We start from the raw sequence: 12,624 nt of genomic DNA on the forward strand, positions 1-12,624 counted from the left end.
TATAGTAGGGAGAGATGGTGCCTATAGTAGCAGTGGGGGGATAATAGCCTCTGGGAAGGGACTGGGGCTGTGGGATAGCAGGTATAGTAGGGAGAGATGGTGCCTATAGTAGCAGTGGGGGGATAATAGCCTTGGGAAGGGACTGGGGCTGTGGGATAGCAGGTATAGTAGGGAGAGATGGTGCTATAGTAGCAGTGGGGGGATAATAGCCTCTGGGAAGGGACTGGGGCTGTGGGATAGCAGGTATAGTAGGGAGAGATGGTGCCTATAGTAACAGTGGGGGGATAATAGCCTCTGGGAAGGACTGGGGCTGTGGGATAGCAGGTATAGTAGGGAGAGATGGTGCCTATAGTAGCAGTGGGGGATAATAGCCTCTGGGAAGGGGACTGGGGCTGTGGGATAGCAGGTATAGTAGGGAGAGATGGTGCCTATAGTAGCAGTGGGGGGATAATAGCCTCTGGGAAGGGACTGGGGCTGTGGGATAGCAGGTATAGTAGGGAGAGATGGTGCCTATAGTAGCAGTGGGGGGGATAATTAGCCTCTGGAAAAGGACTGGGGCTGTGGGATAGCAGGTTATAGTAGGGAGAGATGGTGCCTATAGTAGCAGTGGGGGATAATAGCCTTTGGGAAGGGACTGGGGCTGTGGATAGCAGGTATAGTAGGGAGAGGATGGTGCCTATAGTAACAGTGGGGGGATAATAGCCTCTGGGAAGGGACTGGGGCTGTGGGATAGCAGGTATAGTAGGGAGAGATGGTGGCCTATAGTAGCAGTGGGGGGATAATAGCCTCTGGGAAGGGACTGGGGCTGTGGGATAGCAGGTATAGTAGGGAGAGATGGTGCCTATAGTAGCAGTGGGGGGGATAATAGCCTCTGGGAAGGGACTGGGGCTGTGGGATAGCAGGTATAGTAGGGAGAGATGGTGCCTATAGTAGCAGTGGGGGGATAATAGCCTCTGGGAAGGGACTGGGGCTGTGGGATAGCAGGTATAGTAGGGAGAGATGGTGCCTATAGTAGCAGTGGGGGGGATAATAGCCTCTGGGAAGGGGACTGGGGCTGTGGGATAGCAGGTATAGTAGGGAGAGATGGTGCCTATAGTAGCAGTGGGGGGATAATAGCCTCTGGGAAGGGGACTGGGGCTGTGGGATAGCAGGTATAGTAGGGAGAGATGGTGCCTATAGTAGCAGTGGGGGGATAATAGCCTCTGGGAAGGGACTGGGGCTGTGGGATAGCAGGTATAGTAGGGAGAGATTGTGCCTATAGTAACAGGGGGGGGATAATAGCCTCTGGGAAGGGACTGGGGCTGTGGGATAGCAGGTATAGTAGGGAGAGATGGTGCCTATAGTAGCAGTGGGGGGATAATAGCCTCTGGGAAGGACTGGGGCTGTGGGATAGCAGGTATAGTAGGGAGAGATGGTGCCTATAGTAGCAGTGGGGGGGTAATAGCCTCTGGGAAGGGACTGGGGCTGTGGGATAGCAGGTATAGTAGGGAGAGATGGTGCCTATAGTAGCAGTGGGGGGATAATAGCCTCTGGGTAAATGACATTTTGAGGCTCCTTATTGGCTAATTCAGTTTCTGCTCATTATGAGGGAATCGTGTGTCTCTCATTAACCAACAAGCTGACAATTCTGTGGGTTTCGGTCCCATGACCCGAGGGGCCCGACTGTGAGAGTTTCCCATTCATTGGCCAATGGAACCATAAAATTGGGCTCATGTGCTCCAATAGTAACTGTTCCCCCCACATCAGCGCTGATTGTACTGAGCCCCCCCCCCCCCGAGAGGGAAATTACATACAATTCAATTATGTTAAAGTCATAGAGACCCCCCGGCCCCCTATTTATCCCATTCCGCTCTCGGCAGCAACTTTACTGCATTTGGTCTCAGGGCAGAAACGACTCTCAGAATCATGGGATCCGGGGCAGCGTTTCTACTGGTTCTACTGGTACTTTGTGGGCTTCCTGGTAAGTACCCTGGGTACCCCCGGAACTATAGCGGGGTGACTGTTACCCCAATGTTTCTATATATCTGTAACCTTGTTATGGGCTAAGGGGGCCCAGCCTGAAGGCCAGTTAGGGGGGGATTTGGGGTGAGTGCTTATATGTGCCCTGGGTACCCCTGGAACTATAGCGGGGTGACTGTTACCCCAATGTTTCTATATATCTGTAACCTTGTTATGGGCTAAGGGGGCCCAGCCTGAAGGCCAGTTAGGGGGGGGATTTGGGGTGAGTGCTTATTTGTGCCCTGGGTACCCCTGGAACTATAGCAGGGTGACTGTTACCCCAATGTTTCTATATATCTGTAACCTTGTTATGGGCTAAGGGGGCCCAGCCTGAAGGCCAGTTAGGGGGGGATTTGGGGTGCTTATTTGTGCCCTGGGTACCCCTGGAACTATAGCAGGGTGACTGTTACCCCAATGTTTCTATATATCTGTAACCTTGTTATGGGCTAAGGGGGCCCAGCCTGAAGGCCAGTTAGGGGGGATTTGGGGTGAGTGCTTATTTGTGCCCTGGGTACCCCTGGAACTATAGCGGGGTGACTGTTACCCCAATGTTTCTATATATCTGTAACCTTGTTATGGGCTAAGGGGGCCCAGCCTGAAGGCCAGTTAGGGGGGGATTTGGGGTGAGTGCTTATTTGTGCCCTGGGTACCCCTGGAACTATAGCGGGGTGACTGTTACCCCAATGTTTCTATATATCTGTAACCTTGTTATGGGCTAAGGGGGCCCAGCCTGAAGGCCAGTTAGGGGGGGATTTGGGGTGAGTGCTTATTTGTGCCCTGGGTACCCCTGGAACTATAGCGGGGTGACTGTTACCCCAATGTTTCTATATATCTGTAACCTTGTTATGGGCTAAGGGGGCCCAGCCTGAAGGCCAGTTAGGGGGGGATTTGGGGTGAGTGCTTATTTGTGCCCTGGGTACCCCTGGAACTATAGCGGGGTGACTGTTGCAGATGATGTTGCATTAATATTATCATTCACTAGAGGGCAGCAGAGCACACAGAATAGCTCATATTTTACAAGTGTTGTTCCCTTTGCTGCAGATGTTGGGGCTTCGGAGGGACAGGACTCCATTTGGGGATGTGACGTTTTCCTGGGATTCTGCCGAATCGCCTGTTTTGCTCATGAAAAGTCTGTGGGACCCAAGAATTGCGCTGAAGGATTTATGTAGGTTTTGATTGGGCTTGTTGTGGCCTAAATGTTCTATTCTGTCAGCCTGAAAGCAAAGCTTTGGGACCCTGCGAATACAGAATTATCCCTTCCACCTGAAAACAAATGTTATTTAAAATTGCTCAGGTGCTTTTGTTATTTACATTCATTATTTTCCAATTCAAGTTTTTACTAACTGCCAATATAATGACTTTTGTTATAACAGCGCCACCTGCTGGTCAGTCCCTATAACTGCACAGACAGAGAGAGAGAGACAAGTTCTGATGTTGTTCTGCTCTGGGAGGAGATGGGAAAGGGCATCTGGGGCTTCGGATCTCTTTGAGTCTGCAGTTACAGGGACTGACCAGCAGGTGGCGCAACCAGGTAGCTGTTCAAATTCCAAACTGGAGAGTTGCTGCAACAAATAGTTAAATAGCAGAAAAACCACAAAGAATAAAAAATGAAGACCAATTGCAAACTGCCTCAGAATATCAATGTCTACATCATATTAAGAGTTAATTTAAAGGTGAACTTCCCCTTGAATAGGAACTGAAATAGCTCCGAAACGGCTAGAAAAAATAAATATTGAATGTAAATTGCAAAAAGCACCCTGAGCAATTTTATATTAACTTTTTACTTAGCCTTTAAAATGGTAAAATGGAAGGTCCAAAGCTCAATACTGGTCCAGTTCATGTTCCAGTCTGACCCAATGGCAGGGTAATGCTGCTCCGCTGGGGCTGGGGTTTGGGTAAGTACTGACCCGGGGGCAAAGGGTTCTCCGTCACCCCTAGGAACATTGGGACCAGAGCGCCCCCTATCTGCTGCCTCATTGTTCCGTGTTTCCCCCCAGGTGCTGCATCCCCAGTGTATACGGGAGACTGTGGTGAAAGGAAACTAAACCAGATGCACCGACCGGCGTAGGAATAAACATGAGTTGCCCCATCTGCCCCCGGAGACTGACCAGTGGGTGCTGTTTCATATCCGGACACTAGGGGTCACTGCTTAGCCGCAGTCTGTAATGATCAATCCCATTATCAGTGACTCCTCATTCTTTTAATAAACAATTATTGAAACGATTCATTCCATGTTACCGGTTGCTATGGGAGTGGGGTGGGAGGGATAATGTTGCCCCAGCAGCTAAAGAGATGCCCCGGGGGTAGGTGTTGCTAGGCAATGGGCTTTTTCCATTTTCTTCCCCAAAACTACCTTGTTGGCAGCTCAGTAACCTGCTCGTCAGCCTTGTGGAACCTTCGTGTTTGGCAGAGAAAGGGTTAAAGATGGACGAGCCCCTTACGGAGGGAAAAGGGTGTAACAGGGAGAGTTGGGTCAGGAAGGCTTTGAAAGTTACTGAAATTAACTCTTCGTACAAAGCGGATCCAGGGACCGGTCCATTTACCCTTGTAGAGTTTTCACCCCCTTCTGGGGCAAATTTTATTGGCATTCAGGTGAAACTTTCTAACCTTTCTGATCAACTAAACGACCGATCGGCGTTATATGAAAATTATGGGGATAATCATTTGGTCTAGGGGGCCCCTAATATCACCCATATCTGTCTGATTGCTCAGGGGCGGGTCCGACAGGCTCTCGGGAAGGTCCCATACTTGGTCTAGGGGCCCCTAATATCACCCATATCTGTCTGATTGCTCAGGGGCGGGTCCGACAGGCTCTCGGGAAGGTCCCATACTTGGTCTAGGGGCCCCTAATATCACCCATATCTGTCTGATTGCTCAGGGGCGGGTCCGACAGGCTCTCAGGAAGGTCCCATACTTGGTCTAGGGGCCCCTAATATCACCCATATCTGTCTGATTGCTCAGGGGCGGGTCCGACAGGCTCTCAGGAAGGTCCCATACTTGGTCTTGGGGCCCCTAATATCACCCATATCAGTCTGATTGCTCAGGGGCGGGTCCGACAGGCTCTCGGGAAGGTCCCATACTTGGTCTAGGGGCCCCTAATATCACCCATATCAGTCTGATTGCTCAGGGGCGGGTCCGACAGGCTCTCAGGAAGGTCCCATACTTGGTCTAGGGGCCCCTAATATCACCCATATCTGTCTGATTGCTCAGGGGCGGGTCCGACAGGCTCTCAGGAAGGTCCCATACTTGGTCTAGGGGCCCCTAATATCACCCATATCTGTCTGATTGCTCAGGGGCGGGTCCGACAGGCTCTCAGGAAGGTCCCATACTTGGTCTAGGGGCCCCTAATATCACCCTGTGTGGGGCCAGAGTTATTACAATTCCAGCATTAGTTTAAAGAAGAACAAAATGCTGAATCACTGGGGGGGGGGGGGGCAAATGTTAGGGACCCCCCTGTGAATGGAATTTCTTACTTGAATCCCCCGCCCGGTGCTCCTGTTAGGAAGAAACTGCCCCAGCCCGGGGGGAAATGCAGGCGTGAGATCCTCTTCCAGAATGAACAGGGAATTCTTTGTTAGTAAATCTACCCCTGATTTTGGACCCTATTTATGAACAAGGAATGTCGTATTTGGTCAAATCCCCCTATTTCTCCATTTCGTATGAATAAAAACCTTATTTTGACAAAAATTTGAACATTTCCCTCTTTAGTTGGCAAAAAAAACCTCCCCCCCGTGGGAATTCGTTTTTGGCAAAATATTTGGGGGAAACAAATCTGGATTTTCTGAAAATGTTGCTGAAATCACTGAATCGGCAAAATAATGAAATTTCTGTTGCATTTTTATTTAACTGCAGCTTTTTTTACCCAGATTTACTTTTATATAAAAACTTAATGTTTTATTTTGCCGGAAACCCTTTTGGCAAAAAGAAAAATAACCGCGGCGCCGGGAAATTTCCCTCAATAAATCCGCCCCATTTCCGCAGAGATTTGGGACCCTATTTATAAAGAGGGAAAAAAAAGAGAAAATTTGGTCCAATTTCCCTAATTCTCTCGGAATGAAGAAACTGATTTCAGCAAAAAATTCAATTTCCAACACATTTTTTAATTCATTTTAGTTTTTTATTATTTTTCTAAATGTTTTTAAAGAGACATTTTAGCAAAAATTTCCAGACCGGAACGATAATCATTTTTGAATTTGTTGATAACGTTATGGAAATAGCAAAATATTATGGGAATTCGTATTTAATTGCAGTTTTTGATGTTTTATTCTGCCAAATACCCCAAATTCCAGGGCAATCGATTTCAGTTCTATTTCGGCCCCTTGGGTTGCGGCACATAGAGAGTCATATTTGGTGAAGGTGCAGGGAGTCCCGTATCTCGTTGGCCAATGAAAAGGAGACGCCACAGGGGAGGGGCCTTGCTGGAGGCCCCAGAAGTGGGCAATAACATTGACAAGTGGAGGCTTTTGTACATTCAGACAAGGACAGCCCAATGGTCAGTTTGGATCAGGTGACTTGGCAACTGGGCTATAAATAGGCAGTGAACCAAAGAGCTAACACTCACTTTGAGCTGGACTTGCTCTACAAGGTTCTACTCAAATTTCACCCCCAACCACTGCTCCAGGCACCCCCATAGGGGGATACACTGTCCTGTGGTCTACGGAATTGTCCATAGCAACGAAGAGAACACATTGAGTGAGATGTAACTTCCCTACTGAGGGTCCAACCTTCTCCGGCCAAGAACAATGTTGGGCCCCTGGGGGGGGGGTTAAAAGATGAACCAGGCAGCGTTGCACAGAAACATTTGGTATCTTTATATAGAGATGTGAGTGGTAGAAAGACTGTACATGTGGAACAATATATAGAAATGCCCCCCCACCTCCCTCCTCCTTGTGCAATTGGTTTATTCCACCCCCCCAATGAGGGCAGTTTGTCATGGCAAGGGGGCCACAGGGTAACACCGCTGTTACTTGCACCCAGCTTTAAATGTAAAACCAAAGCAAAATGGCGGAGAGGAGAAGCGAATGTTGGACCAGGATGGTGGGTAATGTTCTGTCTCTGGGGTTGGACAATCAGTAGATCGGATCTTTCAATCCTTATAAACTTGGATAACGGTTCTGTGCATCTCAAGCCCCCAGGGATGGAGGGACACGAAGATGGGATTCCATTGGTCTGCAACGGGAACTGTAGCCTAAAGCTCCATCGCGGTGCTCTACACACTTGTTTAGGTCAAGACGTCCATCTTGAGGACAACCCTTTGGCCAATGCTCCTCTAGGTTATGAACATGGAAACAGTCAACCTAAATCTCTCTGACCTTCAAGGTTTCAGGGGTATCTAGCAACACTTGGGCATTCTCCCCTCACTGAGGTTCTTCTCTGGGGAAACCATTCCTTGTGTCTCCGCCCTTGTGGACTGTAGGGAACAGTAGAGCAATAACTACTGTGTTGGCCCCGTAAGGTACCTACTGGCCCTGTGTCTATAGTGCCCCCTCAGACTACAAGGGCTGTAGTACATGGCTGGAAATACATGGCAGTTTGGGTGTTGGCACTTAGCCCAACCCTGTGGGTCACTAACCTAAACCCGAGTTGATCTACAGCAGCCACATTGGAAAATCATCAGGCATCTCCAAATATCTTGGGTTTTTTCCCTTTTAAGCCTTCTAACAGGTTGGTGAGACGCTTGGCGTTGATACATCAGTCACTGAGAATAAGACCAGTACTTACATGGACAATAAATATTTCCGCCCGACGCCCGGCCCAGAGTTCAGTGAGGAGCAGCTTTTATATCAGTATAAAAATAAGTCATTACACAACTTTGCAGCGGTTCCTCCAGGACTAGAGCCAGGCACAAGGAGAGGGGCCCAATGCTGAACCAACCCTTCCACTCAAACCAACCTTCCCACTCAAACCAACCCTTCCACTCAAACCAACCCCTCCTCTCAAACCAACCTTTTCACTCAAACCAACCCTTCTACTTAACCAACCTTCCCACTCAACCCAACCCTTCCATCCAACTAACCCTTCCACTGAACCAACCTTCCCACTCAAATCAACCCTTCCATCCAACTAACCCTTCCACTGAACCAACCTTCCCACTCAAACCATCCCTTCCATTCAACTAACCCTTCCACTGAACCAACCTTCCCACTCAAACCATCCCTTCCATTCAACTAACCCTTCCACTGAACCAACAATGTTCAGCCTACAGCATTGGCAAGAGAGGCCTTTGTTCTTCTTCATGGTCATGATGAAATGCAAAGAGAAACTAAAACCCACAAAGAATTATGACCCAAGTGGCTTACTGTACCAGCCCAGAGGCACAAAAGTCCACTCTACTCCCCAAACCTTGGCCCACACCCCCACTGGGTCTTTGTATGGACCTGTTGGTGCCCATTAAGTGCTGTGCAACAATAAACCAACTAGAACGACCCCCTTTGAGTGAGGTGACCTTCTAGCTGTTCCCTTAGTTTTCACCCTTGATGCTCCATTATTTTGGGGTTTGTGGGGTGCAGGGGCAGTTCAGTGTCTAACAGTGCAGTTTAATTCTAAGGGCGTATGAATCCATAGCCTTCAGCCTCTAGAGATGCACACATGGTTTTTGTACCAATGTTCCACATGGTTGGGTTGTACCAATATCCCACTTTCCTTACATAACAGGCCAGAGCTCACTGAGCATGTGCAGTGCCACAGACACCATGGCAGCACCGGGCCAAAGATTTCAAGGGCCCAAGGCAGGACCCAGATCCCCATGCCCACCACTCATCATCCTCCCCCCCTGCTCCTTAACTTAACACATGGGGTTGGGGGCCAGGGGAGGAGGTGGAGCTACAGACAGGACCTAAGGACGGAGCTTCATTCACAGGACTCCTGTACCTCTGGGTCGGACCCCGAGCCTTATTCACATAAACGTTATTTCTCAAGAAGACAAGACCCTTGGTCAGTGCCTAAAGGGGCAGTTTGATTCCGGGGGGGGCTAATTAGGGGTTCCTTAATGCAATACAGAGTGGTTTCAACTCAAACCAAAAGCAGTTGTCTAATTAAGCCAAGAACATAACGAAGCAGTAGCCCTTCATACAATTGTACAGTGTTTGTGGCTCCGAGACCCTCCCACAGCCAATGAGACATCTGGAGACCCCTTTGTGTTGAAGAGTTGAGGATTCGCTCATCTCCAGGTGGGTGTGGACCTCTCTGTAGGACCATGGGAAGTCCCTCAGGCAGTGGTTCAGTTCTCATTTATAGTCCAGTAAAAAAAAAAGATACATTATGGGGCGCTGGTTCCAGTAGATTCCGACCAGTCTCGTCTAATACGGTAAAACTGGAGACCTCGCAAGGATCCATCAATGTGGAATATTAAAATATGTACAGTTAGTGGATTCTCATTGGCCTTAACGTATAAGTCTGGGGGGTAGGAGGGAGCTGGTTGGTTTTAGGTCGCCCCACCCAATGGAAAATGGCGGTTAAGGGGGGAAACATGAATATTTGGGCAATACTGACGCCCCTTGACTTTATGGCAAAAGCCTGACCCAGCCTTGTGTATTTAGGTTTAACTATGGTCACCCTGGGGGTGGGGCATAATCCGATGCACCGCCCCTCCCAGGAGCATCCATGTATCTGTAACAGCTGAGCTCTGCCCCCAGGAAGTTCCCAACAGGAAGTCCCAGTGTCTGGGGAATCGAAAGAAGTCGCCTACAGGTGTTAGTGTTGGACCTAAGCTGGGGGGCAAGGTAAGGCTGTTGCCCCCCAATCTGCCGCATTGGCATTAGAATAGGACTGACTGGCCTCTCTGAGGATGCTGGGAGTTTTAGCTGTGCGTCGGCCATCCCTGAGTCTGTGCCCACTTAACCAGTTTCTTGGCTTTTTGTCGATGTGGCAAACTCCTTCCCAAACCCTCTAGAGATCCACCACCCCTCGTATCCAATCAGATGCTACGAGACTAGAGTGTGCTTTGGTTCCCCAACTGGCAAACCGGAGAGAACCCAGGGGCCCCTAAAGATTGGAGAGTGGCATCAGTGAAAAGCAGATGAAGGACCCCCAAATTGAACCCCCCACCCCCAGACATCAGTACTAAGGTGCCGAGCACTCGGCTCGGTAACATTCTGTACATTTTTGGTTAATTGGCCAAACGGGGAGAAAAGTTGAGTTTCCCCACGTGAGAATTTTCTCAGGGGTCAGTGCTTTGGTGGGGGGGGGGGGGGCTCCAGTAGATCACACTGAAGAAGGTAGATGATTGTGTTGGGTGGGGTAGTAGCAAAAACCATAAATGCCTCCTCAAACTGGCAACTCGCCAAGGTCCCTCTTGGGCAGCCAATCCCACCCCAGTTAACAGAACCCAGAGAATGTCCCATCCCTGAAAGTTCTGTGCGTGAAACCGATTTTTTTTGAGGCAAGAAGAGTTTCTTCAGTATGGATCATTCTGATTGGCCAGATGCCGCGGCAGCTTTGCGTAACACACTGGGGGGGGGGCATGGGAACACTTGGCCGCCCCTCATAGAGTTGTGTAAGAGAACGTAGGGTGAAATGGTCCCACCCATTAGTCGCCCATAACGGGTTCCCGGTGACCCTGAGTCTCCGCACAACCGTTCATCCTCAGTTCATCGTGTAGCCCCTCCTGTATGTCGTACTCCTCATCCAAGAAGTCCAGGGAGTTGTTGCTAGGCAACCCCCTAATGGTGAATTTGTGGGAGACGCGCGTCCACTTTTCCCTGTTGGTCGCCACCCTCTCGTACAACTCGGCCGAGCGCGGGAAGAGATCCTTGAGTAGGCTGAGGGGACAGAGGGGACAATGCGTCAAGCCCAACCATAAAGCCTTTCCCCCAAGCTCTACTACCCTGAGTAAGCCCTGAGTTAACCTCTAGTAAGTTACAGAACGGCCAATTCTTCCAACTTTTCAATTGATCTTCATTTTGACCCTTATTTTTCCATGGGACTCACTTGTATATGGGCATGGCGATGTGCTCCATGAAGCTGATCTGGAGTTCGGGGATATAAGCCTTCTCTCTGTCCATCATCTCACTCGGCCGGTTCCCCATCGCTTTCTCCTACACAGGGAACAAGGCCAAACGTTACACTCACACTCACCCCGAGGGTCTCAGCCCCCCAAGTGCTTTAGGGTTACTCACCAGGTCTCCCTGAGAGAAGAACTCCTTGTAGATCAGTTCCTGAGGGGAAGAAAGAAGAAATGGACTTTGGTACCAAAGTTGAGTTGGATAAAGACGAGGTTGAGAAGATTGAGGGTCGTAAGCGTCTGCTGAACTCTCTGCCCCCCACATTAGGTGTATCCCCCCAACATTCCCCTTTATATAGGGGCTTATGGGAAATGCACTGTGCAGGGCTGTGCTGGAATCTCTGCCCCCCACATTAGGTGTATCCCCCCAACATTCCCCTTTATATAGGGACTTATGGAAAATGCACTGGGCAGGGCTGTGCTGAACTCTCTGCCCCCCACATTAGGTGTATCCCCCAACATTCCCCTTTATATAGGGGCTTATGGGAAATGCACTGTGCAGGGCTGTGCTGGAATCTCTGCCCCCCACATTAGGTGTATCCCCCCAACATTCCCCTTTATATAGGGACTTATGGGAAATGCACTGGGCAGGGCTGTGCTGAACTCTCTGCCCCCCACATTAGGTGTATCCCCCCAACATTCCCCTTTATATAGGGACTTATGGGAAATGCACTGTGCAGGGCTGGGCTGGAATCTCTGCCCCCCACATTAGGTGTATCCCCCCAACATTCCCCTTTATATAGGGGCTTATGGGAAATGCACTGTGTCAGCCAATAGAAACTCACCGCTATCTTCCTCGTGGTCTTCCAGCCCTTGGTTTGGTCGGAGAGATCGCTGGAGGTCATTAGGAGGCAGATCAGAAGATAGTGGTGATGTTTATTTTGGGGGTCAAACCCGTCTGCAAGAGATACCCCAGCAATAAGAGCAAATCCCCTCATTGCCCCCATAATGTTGCTCCAAACCTGCCCCCCCGCACTACTTACCTTGTGACATCCTTGTCAGCTCCTTGAAGATTCGCAGGTGATGGGCAAGGTCGGTGGCCAAGATAATGTCTCTCATCAGATCCAGCATCCTCTGGTAATCCTACGGGGGGGCAACAACCACTCATTTAGCCCCTAAGTGACAGCAGCTCAGCCAATGAGCAGAGAGAAATGCATGGAGAAATATACTTTATTGTTACCCATACTCAAACTAGCACTGGAACTGGGAGTCTGTGACCCAAGCAGTGGGTGGGACTAGTATGCTCTAATGGCAGCTTACAGGGGGAGGAGTAGGGAGTCTGTGACCCAAGCAGTGGGTGGGACTAGTATGCTCTAATGGCAGCTTACAGGGGGAGGGGCAGGGAGTCTGTAATTCAAGCAGTGGGTGGGACTAGTATGCTCTAATGGCAGCTTACAGGGGGAGGGGCAGGGAGTCTGTGACCCAAGCAGTGGGTGGGACTAGTATGCTCTAATGGCAGGTTACAGGGGGAGGAGTAGGGAGTCTGTGACCCAAGCAGTGGGTGGGACTAGTATGCTCTAATGGCAGCTTGCAGAGGAGGAGTAGGGAGTCTGTGACCCAAGCAGTGGGTGGGACTAGTATGCTCTAATGGCAGCTTACAGGGGGAGGGGCAGGGAGTCTGTGAC

The 12,624-nt window shown here is 49.8% G+C and overlaps 1 protein-coding gene and 1 long non-coding RNA gene across 5 annotated transcripts in view; one reads left to right on the forward strand and one right to left on the reverse strand.

The window, feature by feature from the left end:
- Window positions 1-1,833: 1,833 nt before the first annotated feature.
- Window positions 1,834-4,225, forward strand: LOC101731085. Its single transcript, XR_209352.4, has 3 exons — window positions 1,834-1,960; window positions 3,040-3,163; window positions 3,996-4,225. It is a non-coding gene; the product is annotated as an uncharacterized LOC101731085 (long non-coding RNA).
- A 4,707-nt stretch (window positions 4,226-8,932) lies between these two features.
- pde2a (phosphodiesterase 2A) overlaps window positions 8,933-12,624 on the reverse strand; it is a 267,569-nt gene continuing 263,877 nt past the window's right edge. For 2 of the 4 annotated variants that reach the window (XM_031896137.1, XM_031896138.1), the window contains 5 exons: window positions 11,983-12,082; window positions 11,785-11,897; window positions 11,115-11,153; window positions 10,927-11,033; window positions 10,152-10,757 (listed from right to left, as the gene is read on the reverse strand). In XM_031896137.1, the coding sequence (XP_031751997.1) occupies window positions 10,526-10,757; window positions 10,927-11,033; window positions 11,115-11,153; window positions 11,785-11,897; window positions 11,983-12,082 (591 nt within the window). In that variant the 3' untranslated portion in view covers window positions 10,152-10,525. 4 annotated transcript variants of the gene reach the window in all.

The sequence above is a fragment of the Xenopus tropicalis genome, chromosome 2 (assembly GCF_000004195.4).
Source record: "Xenopus tropicalis strain Nigerian chromosome 2, UCB_Xtro_10.0, whole genome shotgun sequence".
Taxonomy (NCBI): Eukaryota; Metazoa; Chordata; class Amphibia; order Anura; family Pipidae; genus Xenopus; species Xenopus tropicalis.